Source organism: Mastigoproctus giganteus, chromosome 13, assembly GCF_048544385.1.
Source record: "Mastigoproctus giganteus isolate SK-2022 chromosome 13, ASM4854438v1, whole genome shotgun sequence".
Taxonomy (NCBI): domain Eukaryota; kingdom Metazoa; phylum Arthropoda; class Arachnida; order Uropygi; family Thelyphonidae; genus Mastigoproctus; species Mastigoproctus giganteus.
The window spans coordinates 46,105,038-46,123,776 of NC_143587.1; the positions used below are offsets into that span (position 1 = coordinate 46,105,038).

General features: G+C 38.0%; 1 protein-coding gene across 11 annotated transcripts in view; it reads left to right on the forward strand.

The window, feature by feature from the left end:
- trol (terribly reduced optic lobes) overlaps positions 1-18,739 on the forward strand; it is a 1,731,230-nt gene that overhangs the window by 217,778 nt on the left and 1,494,713 nt on the right. For all 11 annotated transcript variants that reach the window (XM_090387691.1, XM_090387694.1, XM_090387699.1 and 8 more), the window contains exon 5: positions 12,747-12,887. In XM_090387691.1, the coding sequence (XP_090243817.1) occupies positions 12,747-12,887 (141 nt within the window). The remainder of the gene's footprint in view (positions 1-12,746; positions 12,888-18,739) is intronic.

The following is an 18,739-nucleotide window of genomic DNA, read 5'->3' on the forward strand; positions in this document are numbered from 1 at the left end:
TCCTTTCACTAAACGTTGCTTTTCTCTGCACCCATTCCAACTGACCCACCTCCTTCCTAAAATGAGGCTTCTAGACCTGTATGTACTCAAGATGTGGCCCAACCATTTCCTTATACAATGGGATAATCAACTCTTTATCCTTGCTGAAAAACTTATAATTCTACTTAAGTGTGAAATCCCAAAAATGGGGTACATTTCAATTCTGAAAAATTAACCTGAAATATTTCAGAATGACAGTCATGTTAATCATAAATGAATATTTTTGAATGACAAGTCAGTCTGTTATGCACATTAAAATCATTCTTGAATATGTTTGTCAATGTCCTCCCCTAAAGTTTCTGCAGTTACAAAAACAAATCACATGTCATTTGAAATTTTTGATGAGCAGTTGAGTTAACAATATTAACCAGAATTAAATAAACCAGGAGAGTAAAAAAAAAAATTTCATTTGTTAATCTTGAACCAAAATTTCAAAAATTTGAAGTGTTAGAAATTTATGTAAAATTTTGATAGAAAGTTGTGGTGAATTTCTAGTTCAGTAGTAAAAGGAAATAGAATAGCTGTTGTGTTATAATAAGTTTAACTCGCCCAGAGTTAGGCAAATGAAAATTTGAAAAATCTGCCAAAAATAATTCAAATTGTTAATTTTTTTATCCCACTTTTTAATCTTTTCTAAACAACTGTGAAAAATCTGTTCTATATTAAAAACATATTTTTAGTTAATTTTTGAAAATAAAACTCCCTTTAGACCTATCGTGAGCAAATGCAAATTTAAAAACCACATCTTCTATAAATGCTGTGGTTCCATAAACACCAGTGTGGCAGTAACAGGTACAACATACTGCATGAACTGTTGAAGCATGTGCATCAACAGTTTGATTCCAGACAATGCATCAATGTCATGAAGCCAAAGAGCATTACTTATTTTGGAGGAAAGTGCATGGCAGTCAAGTGAGCTTTCTGTTAATAACTGCACATGAGACTTTTTGGATAACATGTTTATTTATATAATTAGGGTCAACTTAATCAATTTTTTCTCTAATTGTGTGATAATTAACAGACATTTCTGGAATTTTCTGTGCTGTGGAGAATTCACAGAAAATATTTACAACTGCTGTTAAGAGTTTCAGCTATGCAGACAGTAGATGAAGCACAAACTGCTCAAATATTGGGATAAATTGACCCCATACAACTGATTCAGGATTAAAGTTGATTAAAAAATTATTTTTTTCTTCTCTTTGAGGTTGTTTTTGAAGTTCTTCCACATCAGTAAGATAAGCAGCATAAGCTCATGATTTCATTTTGTGATAATTATCTTCCTTTCCCTCATGAAAGAAAGAACCTAGAACTTCTGGGGGGGGGGGGGTAGCCACACCCATGATCCCTCAGGGTTTCAGTTCTACAGGATGAAAACCATTAATTTTGTTGAACATGGAGGAATTGTAACTTAATTCACTGACTTTGGATATGTCCAAGTGGCATGCAGCTCATTTCATTTTTGCTGGGTCTTAAAACCATTTTCCATTGTTTGTGGTGAGGAGAGTAGGGGGAAGAAACTACATGTATAAAATGAAGTAATCCATCAAGTGGATCAAAAATGGTGCCATTAACTTAGTAGCTCAGGTGGACAAGGCTCTTATTTCCAACTGGAATCATTCTAGACCTGGTAAAGTACAGAATAACAATGGAATTGGTTAGCAGAAGGAGGATAAAAAGAATATGTGAAAATAGGGGTATCAATGCACTTTTCATCAGTAGTAATCTTCAAGTGGACAAGACCAATTTAGGCATATACAGTGCCATATTTTTTTCCTATTGGAAAATGCAGCATCCTGGAAAGCAAGGTGCTGGGGATTTTGGGCCCATAAACATGGAACCAGTAAATATATGGGCTGTGGAAGGATAACTAAGAGTAAGAACATGTGCATGTACACTTGCACGTACACTAATGCTAGGAGCATTGAAAATAAACTTGATATATTTGATTCACTGATTAAGTCATCAAATGCAGATGTTATATGGATAGCGGTGATGTGGTGTTGCTTGGACATAAGGGATGCTGAATTTGAATATGGGGAGTAATGTATACAGGAAGGAAAGACAGGACAGAAGGGGTGGAGAGGTTACTCATATTTGAAGAATATTAAATTGTAGGCAGTGTATCCAGTCAACATGAGTGAACAGTGCAATTTTGAGTCAGTTTAATATGATATAAACACTGGGAAAACAAAATGGAGTAGAAGTGTGTTATAGGCCTAATGACTGTGATGAGTATACCAAACATCTATACAGAGAAATAGTGGGCCAGTTAATCAGAATGTCTTATAATGGGGGATTTTAACTTTCCAGATGTTGACTAAACTTCATGGATTGGTCTCTCTCACGCTAGCAAGACTTGTAGATTTCTTGGATGACTGTTTTCTGCAGCAGCATGTTAGAGAGTCAACAAGAGGAAGTAGTACTCTTGATCTGTTTATCAGCAGTGATTCTACATGTATTAAGAATATGCAGGTAAGAATGTGCAAATTAAACAACTACTGTTTAGGGGAAGAGCTTTTGCAAGAGTGACTACAGTGGTCTCTGACAGTTTTTGAATTCTATGCAGTGGGACAAACTGATGTTACCAACAGTGATTCTAAATGGGATGCATTCAGGAAAGTAATTAAAACTACTAGGCTAGGCTTTTCATACCACTAAAGAAATACTGTTCAAGGCTTAGACTAAATGGATGTTAGATGAACCCAATAGTTTAATAGAACTCAATAGACATGTGGCAGAGAAGTGTATGGGATGTGTTTATATATATTATATGATACAGAAGCCTATGGTAGATGTAAATTAGTCTGTAATCAAGTTACAAAGCATCTTAGCTAAGTTAAGGCAGATTATGAGAAGTCTCAAGGAATGCCAAGAACAGCAACAAAAACTTCTCTGCTTATATTAACAGTAGAAGGAAGGTGTTGAATCACATTGGGCCATGATGTAAATGGTTACTGTTGATGACCCTGTTCAGGTTGCTGACAAATTGAATAGATACTTTTCATCTACACTCACACACGAGGAATTCTTTACAGGAGGTGATGTCAGAAGTTTATCAAACTCCAACTGGGAGCTAAATGACTTTGATAACTGAATGGGAAGTGGAAGAGAAATTGTTGAAGCTGAACATAAAAAAAGGCACCTAGGGTGGATGGGATCAATCCAATCATTAAGGGAGGCAACAAAGGGTGAGAGCCATATCCATAATTATGAGATTCAGGGGGAGGTCCTTTTGGACTGGAGATGTGTGAATGTAATGTAGGACCATCTGGCCAGGAATGCAATTATACTGCAGTCACAGTATGGATTTGTTAAGAGGTGATCTTGTCTAACCAATCTGATAGGTTAGTATGATGCAGTAACCAAGAACTAGATATAAAAAATAATTTTGATATCATATACTTGGATTTCAGGAATGCTTTTGATCTGTTGCACATAAGACTGCTGTATAAAATGGAGCAATGTCGCATTAAGGGAAAGTTACTGCTATGGATAAAGGGATGGTTAAGTGGAAGAAGACAGAGTGGTTAACAATGGGCAAACTGCTTTTTGTGGAATAATGTTATCAGTGGAGTTCCCCAGGATTCCTTGCTTTGCCCCTTGTTGTTTTCAATATTTATTAATGATATTGACGAAGGTATATCAAGCTTAATGTCAAAGTTTGCTTTTTTTTTTGGCTGATGCTATATAAGCTTGCTTTCTTGCATCATTTGCTACTATTGCATAGCTAACTTAGCTTGAACCTCTATTCTTTTAGATGTTAATTCTCATGAAATAGTTTCCAGAATAATGAAATCTTGCTATAGTGGTTTGTAGGGATTAGACTACACTCTTATATTGTCAATTAATTGCTTGTAGAACACATGCAGGGTTCTCTTACAAGATACATCCTGGCCTTGGGTGCTGTTGCACTAACATAAAACAAACATTTATTTGCTTTTTGTGGATTTTTCTGTGCATGGCAGCCTGGTTGTACCCAGAGATTCTTAGCACCCTCTGCTTCCACTCTGATCCTCTCGCTGCCATAAGAGGGAGAGTGAAAGCTGCTGGGGACTGAAGGCAATTTGTTTTGTCGTGCTGTCATATGCTGGAGGGTTTGGTCTTTTCCTCTTCACGCTGACCAGGCGTCTTGAAGAGAACCACTCTACACGTTCGTTGCCACCTAAGTGACATAACAGGGCTTACCATCGAGAAGGTATGCATGAGTGGATTTTAGGGAGGCAGGCCAACCGGACTTCTCCTCTATTTTCTGTAATAGAGAGATATTGGATCCATCAGTGTTTTAGGCTGAGTGTCTGATAACACACAGGATACCTGTTCCCCTCTAAGTAATGAATAAATGGCAAAGGTAAAGAAAGCCTGCACGAGAACGACGAGAAACGTCGGATAACTTACGCGGAAAATTAGTTTGCCGATACGGCACTCTAGCGCTGCTCACTCGGTAAACAGACGGTAGGTGTTAACGGTCTGGAGCAGAGTCGAGAACGATATACTGATTGACAGGTAGGCGTGGCAAACGACGTGCTGATTGGTGCGCGAACACAACACACGATAACATCGGTTTAGTATCACTGTAGCAGCACTAATGGTAACTTGTCCTAATCGTACATGCCCTAACATTTACTGTAACGGTGAAAAAAGATCAGGTTACCTCGACTTGAATCCCATGGGAGCTTGAACCCCTCCCGAAGTGGAGGGGGTAACCTAACCTTTTTTTCTTTAGAATCAGTCATATTTAGAAATACATTCGGCGAAGGTAAAGAAAGCCTGCACGAGAACGACGAGAAACGTCGGATAACTTACGCGGAAAATTAGTTTGCCGATACGGCACTCTAGCGCTGCTCACTCGGTAAACAGACGGTAGGTGTTATCGGACTGGAGCAAAGTCGAGAACGATATACTGATTGACAGGTAGGCGTGGCAAACAATGAAATGATTGGTGGTGGGTGCGACAGACAACAAGCTATTAAGGTGCTGATTGACGTTATGATACGTGTGTATCCGCACGAGTGTCTTTAAAAATAAAAGTACATTAATAAAAAAATTAATATTTTATTAATAAACAATTTATGTGCTAGTCCACTAATGATTCTAAAGAAAAAAGGTTAGGTTACCCCCTCCATTTCGGGAGAGGTTCAAGCTCCCATGGGATTCAAGTGGAGGTAACCTGACCTATTTTCACCATTAGGGCATATTATTGAACAAGAAAATAAAAATACGGCTTAAAAAATGTATTTTTTTATGAATGTATTTCTAAATATGACTGATTCTAAAGAAAAAAGGTTAGGTTACCCCCTCCACTTCGGGAGGGGTTCAAGCTCCCATGGGATTCAAGTCGAGGTAACCTGATCTTTTTTCACCGTTACAGTAAATGTTAGGGCATGTACGATTAGGACAAGTTACCATTAGTGCTGCTACAGTGATACTAAACCGATGTTATCGTGTGTTGTGTTCGCGCACCAATCAGCATGTCGTTTGCCACGCCTACCTGTCAATCAGTATATCGTTCTCGACTTTGCTCCAGACCATTAACACCTACCGTCTGTTTACCGAGTGAGCAGCGCTAGAGTGCCGTATCGGCAAACTAATTTTCCGCGTAAGTTATCCGACGTTTCTCGTCGTTCTCATGCAGGCTTTCTTTACCTTCGCCGAATGTATTTCTAAATATGACTGATTCTAAAGAAAAAAGGTTAGGGTACCCCCTCCACTTCGGGAGGGGTTCAAGCTCCCATGGGATTCAAGTGGTTTTGTTGTTGTGCACTGATTGCAGGAATAAGTGAGCAATGTTGATGGATACACAAAAATGAATTTTTTTCAGTTGCATAAGTCATTGCTTTTATTTTTTTTCTTGTTATAAATCAAGAATTATTACTATGAATGTCAAAAATAATTTGATATATACTTGGATTTCAGCAAAGCTTTTGATACTGTTGCACATGGAAGACTGCTTGTTAGTTAGTTTGTTTGTTATTTGGTTTTTAGGAGCATTAGCAACTAAGGCCATATTGCTCCGGGATATGCGGTGGTCATTCCCTGACCTTTCCGCATCCTCCGTATTTTGGTGGTGACGGGCTCGAACCCCGGTCTAATCAAGAAGCGTGTGCTACGCACTGCTGCTCCTTCCCACCTGGCTACGGAGGCGCCAGGGAAGACTGCTGTACAAATTGGAGAGGTATGGCATTAAGGGTAAGTTGCTACAATGGATAAAGGGATGGTTGAGTGGGAGACAACAGAGTGGTAATCAATGGACACTGCTCTTCGTGGACAAATGTTATTAGTGGAGTTCCCCAGTGTTTGGTGTTGGCCTCATTGTTGTTTTGTATGCCAAAAATGTAAATATTCTATATGTTCAAAGATGCCAAAAATGTAAATATTCTATATGTTCAAAGATGCCAAAAATTTAAATATTCTATTATAAAATCATAATTACTCATGTATTCCAAAATTCTGTATTCAACCTTTCACGGTGAACGTCCCATGAACTTTGTAACCTTTTGCTCATGGGTTGGCTTCACACCTTAGAATGTAACTCTCACCCTTCTAGCCAATGGCTGTCCCAGGGGTGTCTCTTCAACAGAGAAATAAATTGATGATAATAATATTTATCAATGATATTGATGAAGGTATATCGGGTTTAATGTTCAAGTTTGCAGATGATACAAAGGTTGGCAGGGTTGTTGGTAACAGTAAAGACAATATGCTACTCCAGCTGGATCTAGATAAGTTGGGAAAATGGGCTGAGAAGTGGCAACTGAAGTTTAACATGGACAAATGCAAAGTACTGCATATGGGTAGCAATAACCAAAGAGAAATGTATCAACTGTGTGGTACTACACTCAGGGAAGTAGAAAGTGAAAAAGACCTGGGGGTTATTGTGCAGTCAAATATGAAGTTTGCTGAGCAGTGCAGACTGGCTGCCAGGGCAGGCCATGGAGTCTTGTCAATGATATATATATAGGAATTTTGCTAGCAGGGACAGGGAGTGATTATCATGTTATACAAAGCAGTGGTCAGGCCACACCTAGAGTACTGTGGTCCTTCCTAAAATGAGGTCTGGAGGCCTCATTTTAGGAAGGATGTAGGGTTGCTACATCCTTCCTAAAATGAAAGAGTACAAAGAAGGGCAACAAGATTGGTGAGGGGAACAAAGGGGTGCTCTTACCAAGAAAGGCTCAAGTTCAAATTGCAGCACCTGGAGAGTAGGCACCTGAGAGGTGATCTGATTGAGGTGTATAAGTCCTTGAATGGGTTAAGCAAGCTGAATTCTGATTGGATTCTTCCTCTTGCTCAGATTAAGAACCTTAGAGGCCACAGTTTCAAATTGTGGAAAGACAGTTGTAGAATAGATGTGCAGAAATTTGCCTTTAGCCAGCAGGGAGTTGATTGGTGGAACAGACGTCCATCTTTTGTTGTTGTGGAAGTTGATAGCATAAATAACTTTAAGGCTGAGCTGGACAGGCATTTGGAACAAATGAAGGTGTGAAATGGTTTTTTTTTTGTTTTTTTTTGGCTGATACTGCATAAGCTTGCTTTCTGGCATCATATGCCTCCACTAATGCTAATAAAGTGCTGCAGCTATGGCATTCAGTACTTGTTTAGCTATTGAGTTGATTTTTATGGCAAAATGGATAGCACTGAGTACTGATCTCTGCAATGTACTCCCTTTTGCTGCACAGACTTCTGATAGTGTGGTTAATATCTTAACTTGGAAAGCTCGTCATTGAAAAAAATTTCAGATATACATTGGTTGATTGCCTTTAGCCAGTGGGAACAGACTTCCATCTTTTGTTGTTGGGAGCTAATAGCCTAAATAAATTTAAGGATGAGCTGGACAGGCATATGGAACGAATGGAGGAAATTTTTTTTTTTTGGCTGATGCTGCATAAGCTTGCTTTCTTGCATTGTACGCCTCTACTAATGCTAACTATTTGTTAATGTATCTTAAATGTAACATACTTCATAAATTAATTTGTTTTCTTGAAACATTTGAAATAGTTTTGGGAAGGTGTTTTTTTTTTTTTTTATAAAGAAGCGTGCTCTCTGCTATCAGTAGATTATATATTTTAATGCAATAATGAATTATTTATTCTTCATTGTTTGTACAAAGGGTACTAGGAAAGTTTTGCAATATGACGCAACAATGAATCACAGGAAGCTGCTTGTTGCTGCATGTTGAGACATGTTCATACGTGCATAGTAGCGGCCGCGCCAAGTCAATGGGCTTAGTTATTCATTAGTAGTGAGAGTGTAAAGTGCTTGCGATGGCATCGTGGTCACGAAATGAGATAAGGACAGTTTTGCGGTATAATTTCGTGCGTGGTTTAACCATAGACCAGTGCTTAGAAGAAATGACTCTTGCACTAGACGATGATTGTCCACATCGTACAACGATATTCAGGTGGTATAGAGAATTCCAAAGGGGAAATTTCACTCTGGAGGATTCTGAGAGGCCAGGAAGGCCACTAACGTCAGTTACGGAGGAAAACGTTACTGCTGTGAGGAAAATGCTTGACGAAAACAGGCGAGTGACCTACCAACAGATAGAGGATACTTGGGGCCTAAATGCACCAGCAATTCATTCGATTCTGCAAGATCATTTGCACGTGAAGAAACTTTGTTCTCTCTGGGTGCCGCATCAACTGACTGAAGAGCAGATGACACGACGTGTGACTTGGTGCCGGGAGATGTTAAAGTTTGATAAGGGACAATCTCGTTATGTGTACTATTACAATCTGCCGACCAAGGCTCAAAACAAAGTTTGGGTCATTGATGATGACGACACACCCGTAATTGTCAGAAAATCCCGTTCTGTAAAGAAGAAAATGATAGCTGTATTTTTCAAATAGAGTGGAATTGTGGAACGTGTCGTTTTGGACACGCAGAAGACAGTCACAGCTAAGTGGTATACTGAACAATGCCTTCCTAAAGTCATTGGATCTATGAAGAACCTGCGGCCAAAGTCAAGAATGGACACCTGGTACCTCCATCACGATAATGCTCCAGCTTACCGTGCCAAAGCCTGCACCGAATATTTGACCACGACAGGACTGAAACTTCTCGAGCACCCTCCCTACAGTCCAGACGTTGCTCCCTGCGACTTTGCACTGTTCCCGCATGTGAAAATGAAGCTAAAAGGGAGGCGGTTTTCCAGTGATGAGGACCTTCTACGGGCTTGGGACGAGTGTGCTTTACTCCCTAGTGAAACTTGGCAGAACTGGTTTAAAGATTGGTTTCGGAGGATGGAGAGGTGTATTGAATGTAGAGGAAATTACTTTGAAAAAATTAAATAAACAAAGCTGTATTGCAAAACTTTCCTAGTACCCTTTGTATAAATTCAGTTAAGTCTATGATGAGATCTAAGAATCTTTTTTACTCATTTCTGATCTCCATCCAGTATGATAATTTTTGTTGCACTCAAACAATAGGATAATAAAATACATTTGTTGGTTTTCTTTGAAAACCAAAAAATGTATTTTTATGAAAAGTAGGATTTATTTTTCTTTAAAATGAATGTTCACAATGCAAAATGCACAGTTCTCTTTTGCAATAAGAATAAGCTTTATCTTAAAGGGCATTTTTTTTTTTTTTTTTTATGGATAGTAACTTCAACAGTTGTACTATCTTTGCTTCATAAGAAATGTAACCACAATTGAAGTTAATGTTCACTATTGACCTGTAAAGTTTGAAACAAAGGAAAAACAACTTAATGAAAGGTAAGGCTTGTGCTCTTATGTTTGTCCAGCTGGACTTCATTTTCCCAGTTAATGTAATGGCTTTACTGCTTGCAGCAGTACACTTTGCCTTATCCACTGATTGCCATGTATCATTACTCTTAAGCGAAAGACATTTACAGAAGGTTAATTAGTCACTTTGTGGGGGGTGGAAAGAATGTGAATTTATTTCTTCTTCTGGGTTATTAATGGTTTATTATTTATTCTGTTTTATCTTTTAACTTATATATATATTTTTTTTGTGATGTATCAATTAATAAATCTCTAAACTTTCAGACCCACCTCTCTTAACTTTGTATTTCCCAGTTTATTTTCCCCCTAATTTACCCCCCTCCACATTAACACCTGACTTGTTTACTGCACAGAAGATCACAGATTCTGGGGGAATAGAAGTTCATGTATGTCTCCTCTGGACTGGCTGAGTATTCAGAATGACTCATACTACACTTGATAAACATATACAATATTGTTTATTCACAGTATATACATTAAAAGAATATATCATACATCATCAATTGGGTATTATGTTAATTACTAGCATTATATGTGTGCTAAGATATAAAGATAATCACAACTCGTATATCACGTCTCTTCATGTCTTTCTTCTTTTTTTCCCTTCTGGTTTAGGTTACATCTCATAACATTCTCTTGTCTTCTAACAATTTAAACTTCCCAACTGGGATTACAGCAGTGAGCATATAACACCTATATGTGTATTTTCCTAGATTTATAAATCCCCGCTATAATCTTTCTTTAATTATCCCTTCCAAAATAATTACAGGTGCATATAACATAATTATCCCTTCCAAAAAAAAAATTACATGTACTTAGAACACTCTTTAGTCTCAACTTAAAACATACTAGTCTCGAGTACATATATCTAAATCTTCCTTGCTTATTAACTTATCTTTGTGATGAAGTACATATCTATATCTTATGAACTTTCTCCTTCCCTTTATGCTAAACAATATCAAATCAACTATCAACTAATTTAAAACATTCCTTAGTCCTTTCCTTCAAATCAAGCTTAAAACTATTATCTGGTACTTACATAACAGCTTAGGGGATCACTCTTTACACAGCCTTTTTCTCAGCTCAGAGGCGGCCATCATCATCAGACTCCTACTGGAATTAGTCATCGGCTAAGGAATTGCTGCTCATCTACAGGAATTCTCCTTCGTTCAGGAACTCACTCTTTTCTCCATAAATGGGTTGCTCTGGCCCGCTTTGGGTGTCTGATCAGCTCGAAGATACTGGGGTGCATAATAAAATTATCGAGACTCTCCTTACTGCTTTATCAAGAAGCCAGACTGTATAATTCTTCCTTATCTTTCTATACCTAGACTTTTCGACCCTCATCACTCAGCTCCAGCATGTGTGTTTCCATCTTTCATTGGGCATCTCCTTCCTATTTCTACATTGCAGCTGACGTCTCCCAGAACTTGCCTAACGAATTGTCTTTGTGACAAACTGCTTCAATTCCCACTACCACATTCCAGCGATTCACAAGAACTCCCACCTTCTTCAAAACTTCCTACAACTCCAGAAAACTCAAACTCTCTCACTGCAGAAAACTCCCTTAAATTAATTTCTCTGTCTGCTACTCTCCAGCGATTCTCCCAGCACTTCTCAGGATTTCTTTCCAGCTGCACATCACTCAGGCACACCCATAGGAACTCTCAAAAACTGTCCAAACTGTCAAATAAAAACTGTCAACTCTCCTTTCCCTCCTGTTGCATCTCCTTTTGTTTCAGCCAGCCCTTCTATTCTGATCCAATCGTAGTTCATTCTTCATCTCTTTATTCTCATTCACTCTCTTCCACTTCCGTTTTCTTGGCCCTTCTCTTTCCTGGGGAAACATCCGGCTTCTCGAAATTTCTAGAAGCTTCGATGAACTTCCGGACATCTAGAATTTCTAGATATCTCCTTGTGATCATTCCGATGCACTTACCCCTATTAGTCCACTCTGTTTTTTCTCTACCGCTCCTTGAAATTAGTAAGTGCTCAAGGAGTTGGTTTGTTTTATCCAGCGGCAAGCCATTTCCACACGGTGTATGCCGCATCCAAGGTCCCCTCCACCCTCTTAGTCTTTAAAATTCTTCCTCTCCACAAGGGGGAGTCGGTTCCCTTGTTCTTTTCTTCCAAAGAGCTGTCCACTTTCTATTTATAGCGACTCGAACTGCCCTTTATGGTGCTCCCATTGTACTTTTGTGTCCTGTCCAGCTACCCCCCCCCCCCCCCCCCCCCCCCGTTGTTACGCTAATCCTCCCCTACTTAACTGTACAGTACAGAGCGATCGCAACCTAAGCTGAAAATCGTCATATGTAAATAATATTATTTAATATATATATATATATATTGTTATGTTATAAATTTTATTTTCCCTAGGATTGAGTGTAAGAACTGTGTTCTTACAACTTACTTAAGATGAGATATTGCTATAGCAGTGTGATTTGGAATCTGCTTGGTCACTCATTAGATAAGTGGTTTCTGTAACAATTCTCTGATATACAGTGGTCAAGAAGTCATTCAGTGGGAGCTGTAATGTGGTACAGTTCCCACTGAATGACTATATGAAGTTAGAACTTAATTATAAAATAATTGATATTATGGCTTCTTTAAAGGGATGAAAAGTAGGACTTATATTTTTCTATGACAACATACAGTTCCTAGGCAGTTTGAATCCTGTTGGATACAAAAACATGAGGATGAGAAGGTCCTACCTTTCATCATTTTGGAAAAAGTCAAAATAGTATTGCTTTTTTTTTTAATTCAATTAAAAAAAACAAACAACATTATTGCTGAAAAGGGTGGTGTGTGTCACTTGTTATAAACTACAATTTCCCCTGTATCTGCTGTTTTTAAACTGATATAATGAAGGCTTATCATAAGACTTGTTATTGTAGGCTACTCTCACAATTAGACTTTCAGTGTATTTTGCTTATATTCGAGACAATATTTCTCTGATTTTTGTAGTACCACCGTCTGCTCCTGTATCCGTACCAGTGGGCTGTTCACCGCATGAGTTAAGTTGTACCTCTGGAGAATGCATTGATGCACAAAAGCGTTGTGATAACAGACGGGATTGTCGAGATGGATCAGATGAACTTGGTTGCCGTGAGTAATAAGTGGGGAATTTTCAGTGAAAAATGTAATTCTAGTATGTAACTAAATAGTCTAAGTAATTAAATATTTCCATGGGGAAAAAGATCTTTGTTTCAGCTTAAATGAATATAAGGGATAATAATAAATGTATCATTTACTGTGATTTATTTTTAATCTACCTATTATTACTTGTTGAACTGTCTGTAATGGTTGTATTGTAGATTGGTGGAATACATCTACTTCGATATATTATATTTTGAGGTTGGAGACTTGCTTTCTCTCATTCAGCACTGGTCAATCCAGCAAATGTTTGTTTTTGGTGTGTGTGTGGGGGGGGGGGGGTGCAATCGATGGTCATGCTTTAAATGTAATATTTAAAGTAATTCCAAGTAATGTGGCGCCTCCGTAGCCAGGTGGGAAGGAGCGGCAGTGTGTACCACATGCTTCTTGATTAGACCTGGGTTCGAGCCCATCACCACCAAATACGGAGGATGCGGAAAGGTCGGGGAATGACCACCACATATCCCGGAGCAATATGGCCTTAGTTGCTAATGCTCCTAAAAACCAAATAAACATAACTAAGTGATGTATAAATTTTACTAGCTAATGTTTAAATTTTAATAGCTTTAAGTTTTGTGACAATATTAATCAAATCTTAGTTCAGCCAATTTGCAGTATTGTTTGAACTAAGATTTTATTAGTACCAAGTAATTTTGTACTTTTCTTTATAAGTGGAACCAAGAATACACCACCACAAAAAAAAAAACCCTTGATTTGTATTTTAATTTTTTAACCACTGTTTCATTTCAGGAATGTATAAATGCTAATAGGCCATTGAGAGACACATGGCTTTTTTTTAACACAAAAATCAGCACATAATGAGAAATAAAATTATTCAGTGTATCATTTTTTAATGGCCATCAAATAAAAATGAAACAATACTTCGGTATTAAAAAAAAACACCTAACCACAAAGTACTCTTAAAGAAATAAAAAAAATAATTGTTTTGTTAAAGCAATACTAACACTTAGGTTATATTTCAAGAAAAAAAAAAAGGTTAACATAAATTTGTGAAATTTATATATATCAGAGCATGCTATGGTATTAGTAATTTTCTGTGCATCTTGGAAATTTTTTTTTTGTATAATCTAAACTTTTTGTTAATTGTAATCACTAGATCGTTTTTAAAAGTACTGAAATCTGTTTGTGAAAATTTTGTATTGGTTGAATGTATATATTTTTCGGGCACTGTTTTAGCTTCTGTATCGAAGCTGAAGTGTGTGTGTGGGGGGGGGCGACTAACTATTCATATTCCATCTGATGGACAGTCTGCAACTTTTAATTTAATTTTTACTCATAAAACTGCATTGAACTGATACTAACACAAGTTATAAAAAAAAAAACTTGATTTGAAGGTACACAGTCACTTAGACCCCATAGTATAGAATGAGGATTTATCCCCACTTATTCAGTGTACATCCACTTTGCAGACAGCATGTTAGTGGTTAAAGGTCAATAACTGGTTAAAATTACTGAAAATATTGCAATGCAACCTCAATATAATGCAGGTGTCAGGCAACAACTTTAATACCTGTGATTAGTATTACTAATGGCCATATGGTGTAAGGAAGCCTAAGTCTTATGCTGCACCAGCCAAAAAAAAGGCAAAAAAATAAAATAGTAAAATTAATAAAAAGAAAAGGATATAGACAATGTATGCATTTCCCTCCTCCTGTTGGTAACTATCCAGCTAACCTTTGAATTTCCCCAAACTGTCTGACTGTACCACTCATGTAAGTAACTTATTCTAGTAATTTATCTCTCTGGCTAAAATAAAATTTCCTGCAAACCAAAGCCGACCGGGCTAGCCGAGTGGGTAAAGTACCTGCCCGGCAACCCAAAGGTCGCGGGTTCGATTCCCGCCTCGGGCTTGGATCAAAGTACTGCAAAAACCTTGGGAGGTGCAATATGGCCACAGAAGCCGATGCGCCAACAACTACCAAATCAAAAAAAAAACAAAAAAAAAACCTGCAAACCAATCTAAACATCTCCCCTGTAATTTTAATTTATGGCTCCTAGAATCATTTATAACAATGAAAATTTCATCCTCATTCATTTTACTTTTGCCTCTTTCACGAAGGTGCAGTCTTAAGCTGAAAATTTAGTTTTTTTTTTAACATAAGTACACTTTATTTACTAATGTCTTATGAGTATACAGACTAAAAGTATTAAGTATTAGTTAGATCATTCCCTGCTGTTATGGACTTGCATTTTATGCATCTGGTTTGAAATAGTCAATGTAATTTAGTTTGCCAGAACTTATGAGAACATTTATCAGTACACAATTCTTAGTGGTCAGATTCAGTAAATGAAAATTTTCACTATAATGCTCTTCTAACCATGCCATCACCTCATTGTTTTCAAGCACTTTGTTAATTTTGGGTGCTTTTCTTTACACGAGTCATCCACATTATCTTCTGAGTCACTTCCTATGTCACTGGCCTTCTGTTTTTTAATTTTCTTTCCGCTGTTCAGAGGCTAGATTTCTTCCTCACTCAGGTAATGTGCACCTGGAGCTTCCGCATCCACCTCAATCGAAGCAGCCAGGTCATTTTCTCGAAGACTACTACCAAGTATGTTACAAACAGTCTTTGCTTCTTGTTCTGAAAATGCTGCTAATTCAAGGTTATTATTAGTGATCTCATTTTTTCCAATACATTTTTTCTAGCACTTTCAATTGCTGTTGAGCATACTTTCTCTAGTATTTTCTCAATAATCTAGTATTGTATGCAATGTATTTGAGTGTTAATATTTTCATAAATTCCAGAACTCTAATTTCTGAGTTTACAACACCAGCAAGTAACTCACCATGATAGTAGTCTTTGAAGGCTTGAATAATGCTCTGATCCATGCACTGAATTTAGTGCAGTTAATGTTCCTTGGCAGAAATGTGACTGACTTGTCATCTGTTTGTGAAAATTTGGATTGGTTGAATGTACATGTTTTTCAGGCACTGCTTTAGCTTCTGTATCAAAGCTGAAGTGTGGGGGGGGGGAAGAACCATAACTAGTTGTTTCATCTGACAGGCAGTCTGCAACTTTTAAGATTATTTAATTTCTAATCATAAAACATTCATCAACCTGATACTAACAAAAGTTATAAAAAAAACCTTAATTTGAAGGTACAGTCACTTAGATCCCATAGTAAAGAGTGGGAATTTATCCCTACTTATTCAGTGTACATCCACTTTACAGACAGCATGTTAGTGGTTAAAGGTCAATAACTGGTTAAAATTATTGAAAATGTTACAATGCAACCTCAGTATAATGCAGGTGTCAGGCAACAACTTTAATACTGAGGTTTTTTTTTTTTAAATTTTTTATGTAAACCCCAAACAAGAGAGCTATTAGAACCTATAGTACTTAGTACCGTGCTTGGGTTGGAGGTTGAGAAGACGAAAGAAGATATTTGTTGACATTGGACTTGAACTTCTGTAGACTGTAATTTTCAGGAAATACGTATGAAGGAAGGTTGTTCCAGGAAACGGCAGTTGAATGAATAAATGAGGAAGATGAAAAGTTGGTTCTGTGAGTTTGAAGTTGGACAGTAAATGGATGTTGGCTGGTGGTGGCATCTGTTCAGACTCTTTTGAAAGAGAGTGGGATTTATAGAAGCCAATTCAGAAGAACAGTGCCCGTAGAAGAGGCATGCAGCAGAAACAGTAAATCTATGAGACAGAGAGTGGAGAGACTGTTAGAGATGAATTATTAATTAACCTAACTGCCCTCTTCTGAATGGCATCAAGAAGCCTGAGAGGTTTTGGGGGCACCACCCCAGATGGGAACAATATTCCATGGCAGGGCGGATTTGCGATTTATACAGAGTGAGCAGCTGTTTGGAAAAAAAGTAATGCCGAGAGTGAAAGAGAAAAACCAAGTTTTTTTTTAGATGCAGAGGAAGCAATATTTGTAATGTGCTTGTGCCAAGAGAAATTAGAAGTCAGGGTAATCCCCAAAAGGGCAGCGCCTCCATAGCCAGGTGGGCAGAAGCAGCAGTGCGTAGCACACGCTTCTTGATTAGACCGGGGTTTGAGCCCGTGCCCACCAAATACGGAGGATACAGAAAGGTCAAGGAATGACCACTGCATACCCCCGCAGCAATATGGCCTTAGTTGCTAATGCTCCTAAAAAAAAAAACAAACCAATCCCCAAAAGAGATATATCATTTTGCCTAGAAATCAGAGTGTCACCAAAGATAAGCATAGGAGCAGAAGAATCCTTTTTGTGAGATATAAAACAAGACTGAGTTTTAGAAGGGTTGAAATCAACTAAGTTGTCTTTGCCCCACTGGAGAATTACCTGAAGATCGGCATTTAAGGAATTGGTAGCAGATTTACGAGAAGTTGAAGCTGATTGAGCAGGGCAAGGTTTCTCAAAATGGAAAGAAGAATGCAATGTGCTATCATCGGCAAAACTGGGGATAGGATTTCCAGTCAATGGAAGAAGGTCTTTAATATACAAGAGGAAAAGAGTGGGGGAAAGAACTGAACCTTGGGGGACACTGGCATTAGTGGAGAAGTTAGAAGACAGAGCCATCACCCTCAGTGAGCGATCAGAGAGAAACCTGGATAACCAATTACAAAAAACAGTTGGCAAACCATAAGATGGAAGCTTGTTTAGAAGACCTTTATGCCAAACACAATCGAAAGCCTTTGAGATATGAAGAGCAACTACTTGTGTTTCACAGAACCTTTCCATTGAATTAGTCCATAAATGGGTAACATAAGCCAGAATATCACCAGTGAATCGACACTGACGGAATCCATACTGGCGATCGTTGATCAGACGGAAGGTTTCTAGGTAGTTTAAGAGTTGGTGGTTAATCGATTTCTCCATTACTTTAGAAGGAGTAGAAGTAATTGCAATGGGACGATAATGGGATGGGAGGGATTTGTCACCCTTTTTAGGAACTGGCTGGATATGAGCAAATTTCCAAGCAGAAGGAAAAACACCTTTGGAATAAGAAAGTGAAAAAAGGCAGCAAAGAATAGGAGTAAGTTCAGGAGCACAGGTTTTGAGAATAAGTGGAGAAATACCATTGGGACCTGGAGCTTTCTTAGCATCAAGATTCGTCAAAATCCTTCTGACATCCTTTTGATGGAAGACCACAGGAGGCATTGAATGGAGTGTGTTGGGAATGGTGGGAGGTGTTTTACCAAGATCATTAATACATGAGTTGGAAGAAAAATGGGATGCTAGCAGGTCAGCTTTATCCCTGGCTGAAGTGACAACAGAACCATCTGGTTTGGACAGAGATGGGCAAAAGTTGCGGCCAATAGCTTTGGCAAGAGACCAGAATGCTCGGCTACCATTAGGGCAAGAAACAAGTTTTCTACTCTTCGCCTGTTCAAACTCTAGTATGGACTGATTAATAACTGCTTTACAATTATTGTGAACTTTGGTGTAGGCAGAAAATGAAACTGAAGAATTAGAAACAAGCCAATTACGATATGCAACATTCTTTTCTTGAACAGCCGTAGTACATTTATTGGAAAACCAAGGTTTAGATAAAGGATGAGATTTTAAAGTGGAGTGTGGGATAAAGAATTCCATTCCTGCAAGAATAATTTCACTGACACGATCTGATAAAACGTTGACATCAGAAGTATTGAAACAGTAATCCGACGAAGGAAAAGAAGAAAAGAAATCTCGCAGGTCATCCCATTTTGCATTCTTGTAATTCCAAACAACACGAGGTTGGGAATAGCCATGAGAAAAGCTCCATTGGAGAAGAGACAATCACCAAGTTGTGATCTGAAGTGTCTAAAGGACCTCTCACTTCAACCGTGTACTTAGAATGGTTGT